This window comes from Pleurodeles waltl, chromosome 7 (genome assembly GCF_031143425.1).
Source record: "Pleurodeles waltl isolate 20211129_DDA chromosome 7, aPleWal1.hap1.20221129, whole genome shotgun sequence".
Classification (NCBI taxonomy): domain Eukaryota; kingdom Metazoa; phylum Chordata; class Amphibia; order Caudata; family Salamandridae; genus Pleurodeles; species Pleurodeles waltl.
Genome location: NC_090446.1, coordinates 1,375,043,803 through 1,375,060,251, shown reverse-complemented (window position 1 = coordinate 1,375,060,251; position 16,449 = coordinate 1,375,043,803). Strand labels below are relative to the sequence as shown.

At 45.3% G+C, this 16,449-nt stretch overlaps 1 protein-coding gene across 1 annotated transcript in view; it reads left to right on the top strand.

Moving 5' to 3' along the window:
* The first annotated feature begins 4,433 nt into the window (after positions 1-4,433).
* SAXO3 (stabilizer of axonemal microtubules 3) overlaps positions 4,434-16,449 on the top strand; it is a 73,877-nt gene continuing 61,861 nt past the window's right edge. Inside the window, exon 1 of the mRNA XM_069200859.1 lies at positions 4,434-5,382. Within this exon, the coding sequence (XP_069056960.1) occupies positions 5,281-5,382 (102 nt within the window). The 5' untranslated portion in view covers positions 4,434-5,280. The remainder of the gene's footprint in view (positions 5,383-16,449) is intronic.

The window sequence follows — 16,449 nt, the reverse complement described above, 5'->3', positions numbered from 1 at the left end:
CTTCGGTTCCTTCACCTACATGCCTGGAGATTGAAAAGGGCAATCTGAGTTCTTTTTCTCTCCTTCCAGAAGTGGTGGATGTTATTTTTATTGGCCAGGCGACACTCCACCAAGACTGTCTATGCCAGCAGATGGGCAAAATGTGTTAATTGGTGTGGAGAGAGAGAAATTGATCCTTTAAAGGCCCATTTGTCTAATGTTTTGCCATTTGTACTTTCCTTAGCACGAAAAGGTTGTGCAGTTGCAAAAGTGAAAGGGTATTTATCTGCACTGTCTGCTTTTATTTGTTTACCTAATCAGCCTTTTTTATTTAGGTCCCCTATAGCTATTAGGTTCCTTACGAATTTAACAAATAAATTTCCTCCCACTCTGTTCGTAATGCCTCAGTGGGATTTGAATTTAGTTTGAACTTTTTTGATAGGTTCGTCGTTTGAACCAATCCATAGTTGCCCGTTGAGGCTCCTAACTTTTAAGACAGTTTTTCTAATAGCCATCACGTCGGCTAGGAATGTTAGTGAGTTTCAGACTCAGTGTAAAACCTCCTTATACTACCTTCCATGCCAAAAAGGTGGCTTTGAGAACCAGGGTGGCTTTCCTACTTAAGATAGTCACTCCCTTCCATCTATGACAATGTAGAACCCTTCCATCCTTTTACCCTCCTCCCCATCCATCAAAGGAGGAGGAAAGGCTGTATCTCCTGGATCCGAAAAGGGCCCTGAGCTTCTACATAGAAAGGACAAAGGACTTTAGAACTGATAATAAGCTCTTCATTGGCTATGTGGAAGGGCAAAGCCGTCCACAAGAGGACCCTTTCAAGGTGGGTCATTCTTTGCATAAAGATATGTTATTCGGTAGCAAAGAAGGTTCCTCATGAGGGCATTAGGGCTCATTCCACCAGGGCTTTAGCTAGAGGTGTGCCTTTTGCTGACATTTGTAAGGCAGTAACTTGGAGTTCCGTCCACACTTTCACAAAGCATTATTGTTTAGACTCAGAAGTGAGGAGGGATGGCCATTTTGCCCATTCTGTTTAGCAGGACTTCTTGGTTAGACCAGTCGGGCACCCACCTCTGAGTGCGGGACTGCTTTGGGATTCTATTCATAAGGTGAGGTAGTTGTATCCATCAGAAGAACAAGTTACTTACCTTTGGTAACGCTTTTTCTGGTGGATACAATAGCTACCTGTGGATTCCTTGCAGTTCCACCCGCCTCCCCGCTGCCTGTCTGGTCATACCAAGAGTACTATTGATGTTTATTAAATGATGTTATAGTTTATGTTATACATGTTATAGTTATAGATTTTTAGGTGTATATGATTTGTATATATATATATATATATATATATATATATATATATATATATATATATAAAAGATTTTTGTCATGTATATATTGAGTTGGTACATACTGTGCTTGTGATGTTGGTATTAACCTGTTCGCTTTGAAGGCACAGTAAAAAGTATTGAAACTGACGTCAGCACACCGGCGAGGACTTCTTATGGCTCTCATGATGTCAGAAAGAGTCGCGTGCGGAGCTCTGCTATTATGACGTCCTCGTCAACGTGGAGAGCTAGGTAAAAAATTCAGTTGAATGCTGGAGCATTGGGCGAATTCATAATGTGTGGAATCCGCAGGTAGCTACTGTATCTACCAGAAAAGCGTTACCTTAGGTAAGTAACTTGTTCTTTCTGTCAGAGGGCCCAGTTGAAGAAGAGCCTTCCTGCCGGCCAGGCCTGCGGACCCCTGGGAATGTGTCACGGACCCCAGGTTGGGAACCACTGATCTACGCTACCTTAGATAGGTCAAAACTGTCACTAGACAAAACTTCCATCTCTCTTCAGCAGGTACATTAATCACTAGAGTTATCTTGACGTTTTTATTTTTGTCGGAAAACTTATAAGATACTTTGCAGTGTTTTAAAGCTGCTGCACAAATTAACTAACAAATATAAAAACATTCACATGTTTCTATGGAGGCCCCAGCTGGAGAAGTACCTTCCTGCCTGGGAATGTGTCACGGAAGGGGTCCGAGGACCACAGGTAGGGAACCGCTGCCCTAGGCTATTGGTGTTCTTTTTGGTTCTATATATAGAAGATGCAAATAATATTGTTAAAGAATCCATGTTATCTCTTCTGAGCCTTCCCTTCTGTTTCGCAGGAACATAATAACATGTATATAGTCCTTGTATGTTTTAACTTTATAAATTCAGAAAGGCAAGTTCCAGAATACACACCAACCCAGCCTGAATGTGACATAGGACAGCTTGTGATCTTTGTAACCTCTTGCTTGAGCTCGTCAGCACTTTCTGGAAAATATATTAACCTAACTCTATAGCGCATATTGTTATTGTGTTGTGCCTTTCTTATATTTGGTCTGTCTTTTAGTTCCTCGTAATATGCCAGTGTAGTCTTTCTTCTGTGTTGCTTGCTCCAGTCATTGTAATCTTTCTGCGTTCATGTTGGGTAGAGTCGTACCTTTATATCTACGGTCTCTCCAAGTTTTTTTTTCGTTTTTTTTAAGGGTTGAGCCTGCGAGTGCCTGCGCTAGCGCATGCGTCTCGCCTGAAAGACTTCGTAATTCGTCAAGGCACGCCTAACATTACTTCCATTTCTCTGTTTGGAGCAGGGATCAAGCACTAATTGATACAACTTAATTAGTGCCAGTTCGCTGCTCCCGACGTGATCAATCAATCAATCAATCAAAAAATTTATAGAGCGCGCTACTCACCCGTAAGCAGTGCTTTAAATGGGCCGGTACTCACTGGTACTGAGTACCGGCACTTTTTTTTTTCCTCCCAAGAGTACCGGAACTTCTCCGTTACAAAGGAGAGTACCGGTATTCACTGTAACAGGCCCGCATTTAAAGGGACAAATAGTCATCATGTGAGAATGCACCACATTTCTACAATGCGGCGCATGCTCTCATGATGGCCATTTCACACTGTCACGGCAGAGCAGCGTGTGACGTCACCCGCCAGGTAGCTGTGTGGCGGGAAGAAAAGAAAGCCCTTTAAAAAGCGCAATTTGCGCTGGCTTTCACTTTCTTCTTTGCCAGCACAAGCACAGCAGACGGAAAAAGCCATCATCAGACAAGGGGCAGAGGAGAGCAGCTGCAAGCAGGTTTGCTGCCAGATTGAGGACCCAACCAGGAGTCATCAAGCAGGACAGGACTCTGTGCGATTATCGAGCGACATCGAGTTTCAGCAACTGGACCCTCGTGCCATCCAGAAACAGATTGCTGCAATGAAAATTCTTGAGGTCTTTTAATGTTTGTCAGTAGCCCGCCCCAAGCCCCGCCTCTAGTCCCACCTCCTTGCCACGCCCACAACCAAAGCTCAATATGATGAGTACCTGTACTTTTTTTTTTCCATTTAAAGCACTGCCCGTAAGGGTCTCAAGGTGCTGGGGGGAGAAAAAGGAAGTGGGGGGGGCTGCCGATTGCTGTTCAAAAAGCCATATTTTGAGGTGTTTTCTGAAAGACAGGAGGTCCTGAGTCTTGCGGAGGTTGGTGGGGAGGGAGTTCCAGGTTTTAGGGGCGAGGTAGGAGAAGGATCTGCCTCCGGTGGTGGTGCGTTGGATGTGGGGGATTGTGGCGAGTGCAAGGTCGGTGGAGCGGAAGTGGTGAGTGGGAGTGTGGAAGTTCACTCTTTCGTTGAGGTAGGCTTGTCCAGTGTTGTGGAGGGATTTGTGTGCGTGGATGAAAACTTAGAAGATGATCCTTTTGTCGATAGGAAGCCAGTGAAGGGATCTGAGGTGGGAGGAGATGTGTTCATGGCATGGGAGGTCCAGGATGAGGCGGGCGGCTGCATTCTGGATCCTCTGGAGTTTTCGCTTAAGCTTGATTGTGGTGCCAGCGTAGAGGACATTTCCGTAGTCTAGTCTGCTGCTGATGAGTGCACGGGTGACGTCTTTCTGGTCTCTATGGGTATCCATTTGAGGTACTATTTGTTGTTTTTAACTTCCACTGCCCAGCAAACAGAAGGCTTGTGACTGGCAAAAACTTGCCCAGCAGGTGCAAAATTGCAAAGTTTTATTTTTAAAGCTAACTTTATTTTATTTCGCCAAGTCGAATTTTCTCAGCTTCTTCTCATGTTTTATTTTGTTTTAGCTCGTGGACGCCGTTGTCAAAAGATGACAAATAACTTCTTCGAAATATGCGAGACCTATTGCATTGCAAATGCTTGTTATAATAGAGTCACCCTACCGACAGATTTTATAAAAACCACATTAAACAGTTTTGAAATTGTAGCCTGCAGTGCTAATGTGGGTCCTGAATTCCTCCTGACATTAACCCGTTTATTTGGGTCCTCCTGCAGGTGCAGGAAACTGCTTTCGTTCCTCCTGACTGTAAGGGACAAGCTAGGCCTGCCTGCGAGGACATTCGCACGCCTCCCTGGGCAGAGCTCCGCTGCCATGGCAACATGTAAACAAACAAACATTCCAGAGCCTGTGCGCTGCGAGGGCCCTGCAGTGACACGAGGAACTGTACCAGGTCATACAGGCAGGAGCCCAGCAATCTCCTCCGAGGAGAGACGCGACCGGCGCCGGCTCCTGCAGGAACCGAGACTGTACCGACCCCTGCATGGAAAGCTGGAGACTGTAGCGACCCTGCAGGGACGGCTAGAGACAACACCGACCCCCGCAGGGACTGCTAGAGGCAGTGCCAACCCCTGCAGGGACTACTAGAGACTGCACTAGTCCATGAGAGGACAGGTACAGACTGTACCGACCTTTGAATGGACAGCCAGAGACTGTACTAATCTGTCCAGGTCCAACAGTAACACCCGGCGCCCTTAATCCCCCGCATGGACACAGAGGACACTGCCACACCGCCAGCGTCTGCGGGGGCATACGGGGTTCTATCAGCCCACTCGGGGCGAACTCCTGCAGGCTCCCCTTCCAGTTACTGCAGGGACCCCGCCAGCCCCGCCGGCAGGTGCACGCACATCTAACGGCGCATCATCTCCTGGGGTAATCACCGAGGGACCCCAGTTCCAGCTGGGACAGACAGGGCCTCCACCGGCTCCCGTTCGTTCAACACGACGTGTGCAAGGAAATTCAGGGGTCAAGAAAGCTTTGCAGTGACAGTTTGGGCATTCAGAAACTACTTCAGTGATATCAAGCTCCTGTGAACTCTCAGGACCCGGTGTTAACGCATCCAGGATATCCAAGTCCTTCAGCGGCTCTGCAGGCCACTCAGCGCCTCTACCAGCTGCCGCCGGACTACAGGAGTTATTTCCCTCGGTTTTCCTGTTTTACTCCCATCTCTTCTCGCTCTGCCAGGATGACGATGGCCGTACAGAGGAGGCAGGACTGGCACCTGACCAGTACCGGGGTTGGACTGGACTACAGTAAGCATCAGGCGTTTCCTCCACCACAGATCAGGGTAAGTGGGCAGTGTGGGACACTGGTCAGCAGAGGACTGGAGTGGGTGGGGCAAAGGACGCGTTGACGCCAAAGGTCATACAATGCACCTTCCTTTGCAGTCAGGAGGCATAACTAACCAGATCACGTAGGAGACTTCCGTTATCAGTTATTCATATCTGCGCTCCTCGACAGAGAAGCATGTATGCTGAAAGTAGAACCAGGGCCAAGTACTCGTCTGCACCGTGTCTAGACCCTCATTCTCCGCACATCCAACACTCGAGCATTCTGTTCCTCAAACATCTGTACAGCATCCTGAACACTTATTCCCCAACAGGAGCACTGATTCTCAAAACATTTGCTTAAATACTAGTTCTCACTTCGGTCTAACATTCACACAAGAAGTGAATTGTATTGAATTTGCATCTATTTAGCACTTACCCGTATTTATACTTTTTTAGCGCCGCATTCACGTCGTTTTTTGACGCAAAATCGGTGCAAAAGTACAACATACAATTGTACTTTGTAAGTTTGCGCTGCTTTTGCTTCAAAAAATGACGCAAGTGCGGCGCTAAAAAAGTATAAATATGGGCCTTAGTGCCCTAGACGAGGCGTAGAGGCGCGTGCCATATGATCGCAAGTACTCCCATTCATTCACATTTGCAAAAAACACAAGTACTTTCGTTCCCCTAACATTTTCATCAAACTATGGGTACCTTTATTTATTCTCAAGACACGTACACAGCTCTGTGAACACTGTTAACTGTTAAATACAGAAAAAATGGTGTACTGCCATTCCCCTCACATTTGTAAAATACGAGTACTTTCATTCCCCAACACTGGGAAATATGAATACTCGAATTCCCAAACATTTCAGAACTCATGAATACTGTCACTTCCCAATAATCTCAAAAGTAGGTCCTGTCTCCCCCAAACATTTCACTATTATCATCTGTACTCTCGTTCTCTACGCGTGTGTAACACAAGTAGAATACACACCATGTAACGAGGTATTGTTATTCCACTAACATCTGCACGACAGTAACTGTGTGTACACCATAACAAATACACGAAACTAAAAAGTACTCTGCTTCCCTGGGAAACGCATTCCTAGGAACAATAGAACCACATAACAGGCCATGATCAACATGCCACCATAGCTCAGTCCAACAAACACAGACCTACGTTTGTGCACACAAATCTCACATTCACCCCCACAAGATGGCGGATCAAGGAGCCATAAAGTAACATTAAAAAAAATCTGCACTGGCGCACAACATGATGCCGAACCTTCTGTTTCTGATGTCACACTCATTCGGTAGCGCCTTGTAACGTCATTACACATATTAAGGCTATCCTGCCACATAAAGTGCACATGGGGGCGTTGCTAAACCTCAAACATATATGAGGCGATGTGTCCCTAGTTAGCACTCGAACACACTTTCAATAAAAAGCATTTCAAGGAAATACATTTTCAGGAGCAAAGTTAAATCATGAAGGTTTATTAAAATAATTTGGGTGTAATTACTCGTCAGAAGTAAAAATAACATTTTCTAGGTGTAATACAGAAGGCAAAAATATAAATTAATTTAATTATATAGTAAATCAATATAGGGAATTAGAATGAGGCTCAATCAAATGGAGGTGAAATGGTATGAAGTCAAGGTAAACATTTTCTAAGTCTAAATCATCAGGTTTATGCCTGTAAAGTCAGGGAGTCTAAAGACAGGCTCACCTCCAGAAATACAATATTTTACAGACTATGCGACAGTGGAAGTCGAAGGAAATCCTACAGTCAGCATAGGGTGACAAATATAGCAATGAATGGACACATTACAGTTCAGGATTATACAGCATCACATGATGCCACCATTCCAACCCCTAACTGGATATTTATGCGCCCTATTCTGGCCTCATGTCATCCGATGGGGCTGTACAAACATTAAACAGTTGAAGTCGCACAAGTGAATAGATACTGGCAGGGAAAGCCTTGAATGCTGCAAACGTTTCCGCTGTGATTCTTCGACTACCTTATGTCAATATAAAGCATTACAAATTCACATTTTGGTTATGTGTGGTGAACAGAATAAGACATTGGCTATAATGCAAGACGAGACAGGGTTCTCCAGATTTTAAAGGAGAAATGTTTGCGGTATTTGTAGAGCGCAAACCTAGTCAAAAGGCAGCAGAGAGCAGTATAGGGTCAAAGGCTAAAATACAGCCTTCAGTGATTGGAGCAGAACCTTCGTTTGGAGAACTGGAGGGCGACTGCTATTTTTTTGTAATATAATATTCTTTAAAGAGATATGTCTTCAGCTGTTCCATAAATTAGAGAAGGGTTGGGACCGTCCTAATGCATACAGTGATGTACTGGCAGATCCTGGGTGCATACATAGAGATTACCTAGGGTCCTGTTGTTTAATTTCCCCACTTCTTCTTGTAGTTTCTGATAGTGTCCTGGCTGCGGCTTTGTAGAGAGCAACAGCAAGCAGTGTGCTTGTCAGCTAGATACACAGCAGTGAAGTCATGATGGTTTTGTAGATAAAGGAGCTGCTTTTGAAGATGGTGCCACTTGGCAAAGAGAGACACTGGAGTTCCATCAAATGGGGGTAATGTGGTCATATTTCCTCAGGCCCCTTATGAGATGTGCTGTGACATGGAGAATGTCTTTAGGGTAGCTGCAAGTAAATGCCTCTTTTTAGGTCAAGCGCACAATCGCTTTCCGACCTGTTGCTATTTATCTGTGGGCTTTTAACCACGCCCATCTCGCGCCCATCACTTTCACTCGTTCGTGGGCATGCCTTTCAAAAATCCTGTGATGTCATTGATAAATGCTTTACGTTTGTCCCGCCTTGGGGCGGTTTTGTTACTGCTTTGCAGACTGACCCTGTTACATGGATAATTGCATGATTGCCTATATACTTCAGTGTGGGCAAACTATTTTTTTCTTTTGTCTCTCCCTTTCATGCTCCATGGCAGCCATGGCCTATCAGCGGTATTGGAATGCTTGTCACATTGTTCACACTGTTACCTAATCAGAGTCATTTCTTTTGGCTCTCCCCTTCAAGCTCCATAGCTTTCCCAAAAACAATAGTAATTGATAAATGCTTTACTAAAAAACACAGAAATCCAGAGGCTCTCTGGGCACAGTGGGAGAGTCAATACTACAATATTCCCCGCACTTGTGAAAACTTGACCCATAATGCTTTGCAAGCATTATTTTTCCCAACATTTTTGTCCATAACTGCATCTGTGGTGGTCCTAGGACAAATAGGACCACCACCAAAACGTTCAGCATGACACACTCTTTCTGTCCATGTTTGGGTCCACGAACTAGGTTAGTGGGGACCCCAAAATAATAACCCCTCCAACCATTCAGTGTCTTTTTAAGCTCTCTTGCAGTTGAAGCTTTTGTTTTACAGCTGGGAGTAGTTTGTGTTTTAAGGGCCTTAATATTGCAGTAAGCTTGTTAGGCCTGACTTGTGAAAGGCATTATGCTCTTTAGGGGCTACATATATGATTACCCTGCATTACATTCTGCCATTCTGTTTACATGTTGGTCTACCTTCTAGGGGCCAACTATATAATTACATGACCATGTTTCTTACAGATGCTATTTTTATTGTGGTGTTCTCTAAGGGCTGTTCTGAGCATTACATTCAACATACTAGAATAATTGCTACACTTGGTCATCCCATAATGCTTTGCAGGACATTCTTTTACAAAACATTTGAGCTCATAACTCAGCCTGTGGTGGTTCTAGGACAATGGGACCACCTTTGTTCACCACAACATGCTCTTTCTGTCTAGATCATCTCTGGGTCCCCACACTAGGTTAGTGGGGACCCCAAAATATTAACCCTTCCCACCATCCAGTCCCTTTTCAATCTCTTTCTTATGGCTGAAACATTTGTTTTATGGCTGAGAGGAGCTTGTGTTTTAACCTCTTAGCTGCTGGGCCTTTCCTCCCCCCACAGTGCTGAGCCATTTTTTGGCTATTTGGGGTGGTTTGCGCTTAGGCCTTCATAACTTTTTGTCCACATAAGCTATCCACGCCAAATTTGCGTCCTTTTTTTCCAACATCCTAGGGATTCTAATGGTACCCAGAGTTTGTGGTTTCCCCTGGAGGAGACCAAGATATTAGCCAAAATACAGTGAAAATTTCGTTTTTTTAAAACAAAAATGGGAAAAAAGGGCTGCCGAAGGGTGCTTTCAGCCTCCTTCCAGTTAGTGACAGGAATGGGTGTGAAACAAATGCTGGATCCCGGAAAGCTAAACATTTCTGAAAAGTAGACAAAATTCTGAATTCAGCAAGGGGTCATTTGTGTAGATCCTACAAGGTTTTCCTGCAGAAAATAACAGCTGAAATAAAAAAAATATTGAAATTGAGCTGAAAACAACAGCCATTTTTCTTTATGTAACTGTAACTTTTTCCTGCGATGTCAGATTTTTGAAAGCAATATACCGTTATGTCTGCTGGACTCTTCTGGTTGCGGGGATATATAGGGCTTGTAGGTTCATCAAGAACCCTAGGTACCCAGAGCCAATAAATGAGCTGCACCCTGCAGTTGGTTTTCATTCTATACTGGGTATACAGCAATTCATTTGCGTTTCCAAAATGGGCTCAAGATAAGGTTTGGAGGAGCAGTGGTTATTTGCAAATCTCTGAATTCCGGGGTGACCATACTAGCATGTGAATTGCAGGGCATTTCTCAAATAGACGTCTTTTTTACACACTCTCTTATATTTGGAAGGAAAAAATGTAGAGAAAGATAAGGGGCAATAACACTTGTTTTGCTATTCTATGTTCCCCCAAGTCTCCCGATAAAAATTATACCTCACTTGTGTGGGTAGGCCTAGCGCCCGCGACAGGAAATGCCCCAAAACACAACGTGGACACATCCAATTTTTTGACAGAAAACAGAGCTGTTTTTTGCAAAGTGCCTACCTGTAGATTTTGGCCTCTAGCTCAGCCGGCACCTAGGGAAGCCTACCAAACCTGTGCATTTCTGAAAACTAGAGACCTAGGGCAATCCAAGATGGGGTGACTTGTGGGGCTCTGACCAGGTTCTGTTACCCAGAATCCTTTGCAAACCTCAAAATTTGGCTAAAAAAACACGTTTTCCTCACATTTCGGTGACAGAAAGTTCTGGAATCTGAGAGGAGCCACAAATTTCCTTCCACCCAGCGTTTCCCCAAGTCTCCCGATAAAAATGGTACCTCACTTGTGTGGGTAGGCCTAGCGCCCGCGACAGGAAATGCCCCAAAACACAACGTGGACACATCCCATTTTTGACAGAAAACAGAGCTGTTTTTTGCAAAGAGCCTACCTGTAGTTTTTGGCCTCTAGCTCAGCCGGCACCTAGGGAAACCTACCAAACTTGTGCATTTTTGAAAACTACAGACCTTGGGGAATCCAAGATGGGGTGACTTGTGGGGCTCTGACCAGGTTCTGTTACCCAGAATCCTTTGCAAACCTCAAAATGTGGCTAAAAAAACACGTTTTCCTCACATTTCAGTGACAGAAAGTTCTGGAATCTGAGAGGAGCCCCAAATTTCCTTCCACCCAGCGTTCCCCCAAGTCTCCTGATAAAAATGGTACCTCACTTGTGTGGGTAGGCCTAGTGCTCGCGACAGGAAATGCCCCAAAACACAACGTGGACACATCCCATTTTTTTACAGAAAACAGAGCTGTTTTTTGCAAAGTGCCTACCTGTAGATTTTGGCCTCTAGCTCAGCCGGCACCTGGGGAGACCTACCAAACCTGTGCATTTTTGAAAACTAGAGACATAGGGGAATCCAAGATGGGGTGACTTGTGGGGCTCTGACCAGGTTCTGTTACCCAGAATCCTTTGCAAACCTCAAAATGTGGCTAAAAAAACACGTTTTCCTCACATTTCGGTGACAGAAAGTTCTGGAATCTGAGAGGAGCCCCAAATTTCCTTCCACCCAGCGTTCCCCCAAGTCTCCCGATATAAATGGTACCTCACTTGTGTGGGTAGGCCTAGCGCCCGCGACAGGAAATGCCCCAAAACACAACGTGGACACATCCCATTTTTTGACAGAAAACAGAGCTGTTTTTTGCAAAGTGCCTACCTGTAGATTTTGGCCTCTAGCTCAGCCGGCACCTAGGGAAACCGACCAAACCTGTGCATTTATGAAAACTAGAGACCTTGGGGAATCCAGGATGGGGTGACTTGTGGGGCTCTGACCAGGTTCTGTTACCCAGAATCCTTTGCAAACCTCAAAATGTGGCTAAAAAAACACGTTTTCCTCACATTTCGGTGACAGAAAGTTCTGGAATCTGAGAGGAGCCACAAATTTCCTTCCACCCAGCGGTCCCCCAAGTCTCCTGATAAAAATTATACCTCACTTGTGTGGGTAGGCCTGGTGCCCGCGACAGGAATAGATCACAACGGTCAATGTTGGTCCTTACATGAGGCAGCTGTTGACCCTGGGGTGATCCATTCCTGACGCAGGCACTAGGTGTAGGCACTCAAGTGGGGTAGTGTTTTTATCAGGACCGGTAGGAATTTTGTGGATCCCAGCATATTCCTGTAGTTTGTGTGACAGAAATGTGAGAAAAATAGAGTTTTTATTCAACATTTCAGCTTTGCAGGGTATTCTGGGTAAGAAAACTTTGGGGAATCCACACAAGTCACACCTCTGTGGACTCCCCCGAATGTCTAGTTTCCAGAAATGTTTGGGTTTAATGTGTTTCTCTATATAGCTGCCGAAACCAGGACCAAAAACACAGGTGCCTGCCTTACAAACCAGTTTGTTTTGCGATAGATAATTTTGATGTCTCCACAGTACGATTTGGGCGGTGGAATTTGGGGCTGAACTAAATTGGGGAGCTCCCAAGAGAGCACTCTCTCTCTCTGTATGCCGCCGCATTCACCTGCTCTCTGGGTTGAGCTAACCCACTATTACCCAGTTGCACAGACTGCTTGCGAAGGGACAGCAAGACTGTCCTCATCACCCCCCTCATAATTTACTGGAAGAGGAGTTATCGAATGGGACTCCTCCGACTGAAAAATCACTCCCAGAGTCTGTGCCATTGTCCTATCCCTAAGATGCTGTCTCAGTATCTGATGTCTCAGTCTCTGATCCTATGTCAGAGCTGTCCTCTATAACTCGACTGACGGCAGCAGTCATCCATCAAGATGCTATCTCTGCTATTGGCTAAACTGTTGCTCTAAAACACTAGCCTACGTAGACAGTCACAAAATCGATGGTGTGTGTGAGATACGTGCAACAGTAGATGCCACCTTACCTGCGCTTCTTCCCTCAATCAGCACATTCTTTCAAGACACTCAAAAAACACCTTGTCACATACCATTCGTCACAGTCTTTAGCCCCTCCTGCGCCCAGTCCAACAATCATTATTGGTGGTCCCACTCCCTCCTCCTCGGGTTCCCTCATTACCACCCAGCAAAAGTGCCCTTCATCTCTCCATAGCCGCCCTCCACCCCGCACATACATTTCATTTGTATTATAGCGCAGGTAATGGCTGACTTTACTAATGTACTCAGCTATTTACATAAAATACCGATTTGCTCTTTGCAGTAGGCATATACACCTTGTGAGCTTCTTTATGGCACTAAAACTGCCACTAAACAAGTCTGACCCTTTTGTAGCAGAAACATAATCACAATACTTACTTGACTTTTTTATTGCCTCCTAAAAGCTACAGTTGAAAAGCGTCAGTTGAAGTATGTGCATTGCTTTGAAGACGCAAGCTGCAACTGCAAGACAATTGGTGGCAAAAAAAAAAAATATATATATATATATCACCTTTATATGTGGGTCTGGTTTTCCTGGGGGCCGATTGCAGCCCCCAGGGAAACCACACACGTATTGACAAAAGTGATATATATATATATATATATATATATATATAGATCTATCTCTATATATATATCTATCTACTATCTACATAGATATATCTATAGTTAGATCTATATATATACAGTATATATATATATATACATATATCTATAGATATATCTATATCTATATCTATATCTATATCTATATATATATATATATATATATATATATATATATTTTAGTTGTTGTATGGTTTCCTTGGGGGCCAAAATGGCCCCCAGGGAAACCCTACAAAAACCAAAAAAAATATTGCCCCCACAGGGGGTCGCCCTGCCCTCGGGTACCCCCTGTCCATTTATTTTTATTTTTGTTTAAAAAAAAAAAAAATTGCCCCCGGTGGGGGGGGGGGGGGGGGGGTTCCGGCCCGTTTTCCAAGGGGGCCGACCCCCCCCAAGTGAAATCCCTGGTGTCTAGTGGTGTTTCCTGGCCCCCGATCGCAGCACAGCCGCGATCGAGGGCCAGGAAACACTTTCAGAAGGCCTCGTAAGAAATGGGAGACTCTCCCCTTTCTTACGAGGCCTTCCCGAACGTGGGGAAGGCCGTTTGTGGCCATTGCGGCCGCTACCTGCTCCGATGGGGAAATCCACATAGTTACATCAGCGCGCCTCGTGGCGCGCTGACGTCACAAAGGGGCGGGTGCGGGGCGGGGGGAGACACGGAAGAGCTTCCGTGTCTCCCAGGGAACAAAATTAAAAAAAAAAATCCTCGGGTGCAATGCACCCGAGGATTTATTAACCCCCTCCCTGGTGTCGGCCACTGGTCGTGACCCGCACCAGGGAGGTAGTGCGGGCGTCGGCCAGTGGCCGACGCCCGCATTGAAAGGGTTAAGGGTCTTGTTTGTAATGTCATTGCAGTAGACCTTCTAGCCCTGAAAATGTATTACACTAAGATAAATCTCTTGTTACACTACATTTCTTTTGGTTATTTTCTTTTTATGTGTTTATGCCTTCTAGAGGCTAACTATATAGTTACATGACCATGTATCTTGCAAATGTTATTTTCATTGTGTTGTTCTCTAGGGGTTGTTGTAAGCATTATATTATAATGCCAAAAGTTAATTTCTGATAAATGTTTTCATTGGGTCTACATATTATAATAGTATATGTTTTATTAATCTCTCCGTTTTGCAGTTATGACCATGAGTCAAACCAACTTTACATCCTTATTACACTATGACTGATGGAACACTCTTGATATGTTTGGGTGACCCTTCTAGTTTATTTTTCTCGTTACTCCTCTGTGGCTGTCTTGTGTCTGTTTTTGGGAATTGTATTAGCCAGCCAGCAACTCTGATAGTGGGGTGGTGAAAGCGGTATTCTATTGGAATTAGAATGGCAGATTTAAATTAGGATGCTAAATGCCTGCATTTTCATTTTGGGCTACAGATAGAGGAGAAAGGTAAATGGAAGTGTTTTAGTTATATGCAGGGCCACTAGAATTATGAGGCAGGAAAAGACCGAATTATGAGGCAGGGTTGACCAATGTATGTGGCAAGAAAAATCCAGTTATGAATTTACAATGCCAATAACTCTAAATCAAGCAAATTCGAGACCCAATGCATTGAAAATGCTTGTTTGTATGGTCACCCTCAAGTTTTTTGGCTGATGCTGCTGTTTTTTTGACTCTGAGAGTGCACTGAGGCCTGCTAACCAGACCTCAGTGGCAGTGCCCTGACTCTAAAGTGTATGTAAAATTGGCTGTACCCAAATGGAAAAGGCTAACCTACCTGTAAGACCATAGTAAATGGTACCCTGGTACCCTGGGCATGTACGTTAGAGAGGTAAATCAGGACTTGCAGCACTGTTTGTGTCCCCTTGAGGTCCCCCAAATAAAAAAAGAGTCTCCCAGTCCGCCACTGCAGGCTGATAGAGGAGTCCCACACTGCTAGCCCAACTTTGACATTGAAAGCAATGGCAAAGCCACTGCTTCCCCTGTAGAGGTAAGTCAACTCTCTGGAAGGTCTACCAAGTCCTAAACACAGGGTACACCATATGACACAGGCAAGGCATGTACTGTACATGTCCTGACAGTAAAACCAGCAAAACTGCTATATTTACTATGGAAAAACAAAGTGGCCATTGGTGAGTACCAGGTGACACCCTGACCCCTCAGCTGTGCTAACTCGTGAATGGTGCAACCAAAGTGAGCACTCCAAGATATCAAACAACTCATTACATTAAGCTTGACTTGCATCACAGGTGAAAATGGAAGAAACTTGTTGCAGTGTGCAGCTTTAGCAAAGCTTCCAGTTTGTTTAACACTCCTGTGCCTTTCCGGGCACACATGGAGCCTGCGCCACAAAACAGCTTCCTGGCTTCCTGGAGAGACATGGTAACGACTCTCAGCAAGGAAAACAATGAGGGATGGCAGGCCGGGGAGGTGTCACCTCCCTCCTGCAGGAATCCACTTGGGTGTTAGCCCCAAAAGGCTGGCTTCTAAGATGAAGCCACCTTTGAAGGGCAGATGTGTTGCACTAGTGGGAAGGGCAGAATGGTGTATTCTGGCTAGCCAGATGCCACACTCCACAGGAAGTAGCCACCAGGTGGGAGGGAACCTGGCAGTCAATTGGCTACCAACCGCATCCTGCCCTGAGGGCAATTTCCAACCATAAAAAGGGCACCCCTGGCACCCAGACCTCAGATCTCGACTGACTCAGAAGAAGGACTGAAGAAGGATTGCCCTGCTGCATCGAGTGGCCAGCAAAAAGAGGCTGCGCCAAGAGTACTGTACCTTCTGCACCTGGTGGCTAGCAAAGAGAGGGAGTGTGCCCGCTGTGTCATGCTCCACGAGAAGCTGTCTCCAGAGCCCAGTCAAGCCAAGAGAATGCCAAGGGCAAGCTGACTGGTCTCCTGTTAGCAGCACAGGGACAAAACAGTTAAAGAAGCCTAATGGGGCAAGTTGGTAGCCCAAAGTTTTAAAGCCGCTACCAGCACCACCATGCAGCACTGAGGACCAAGACCTGATGCAGAGTTGCACCTGAGTTCGCTGAGCCCAGGAGTGCTGTCAGAGAGTTGCTGGGACCCTCAGAAGGAAAGTTATCGACCTAGGAAGGATTGACCTGTGACCCCGACAATGGGCAACTGGTGGTCCAGTGACGACTGAACTTCGGCCAGACCATGGAGGACTTTATGGGATGGCAACCCTACAACCAGAACCCCCTCATCATCTTCATGGATCAAAGAATCCCTTCTGGAAG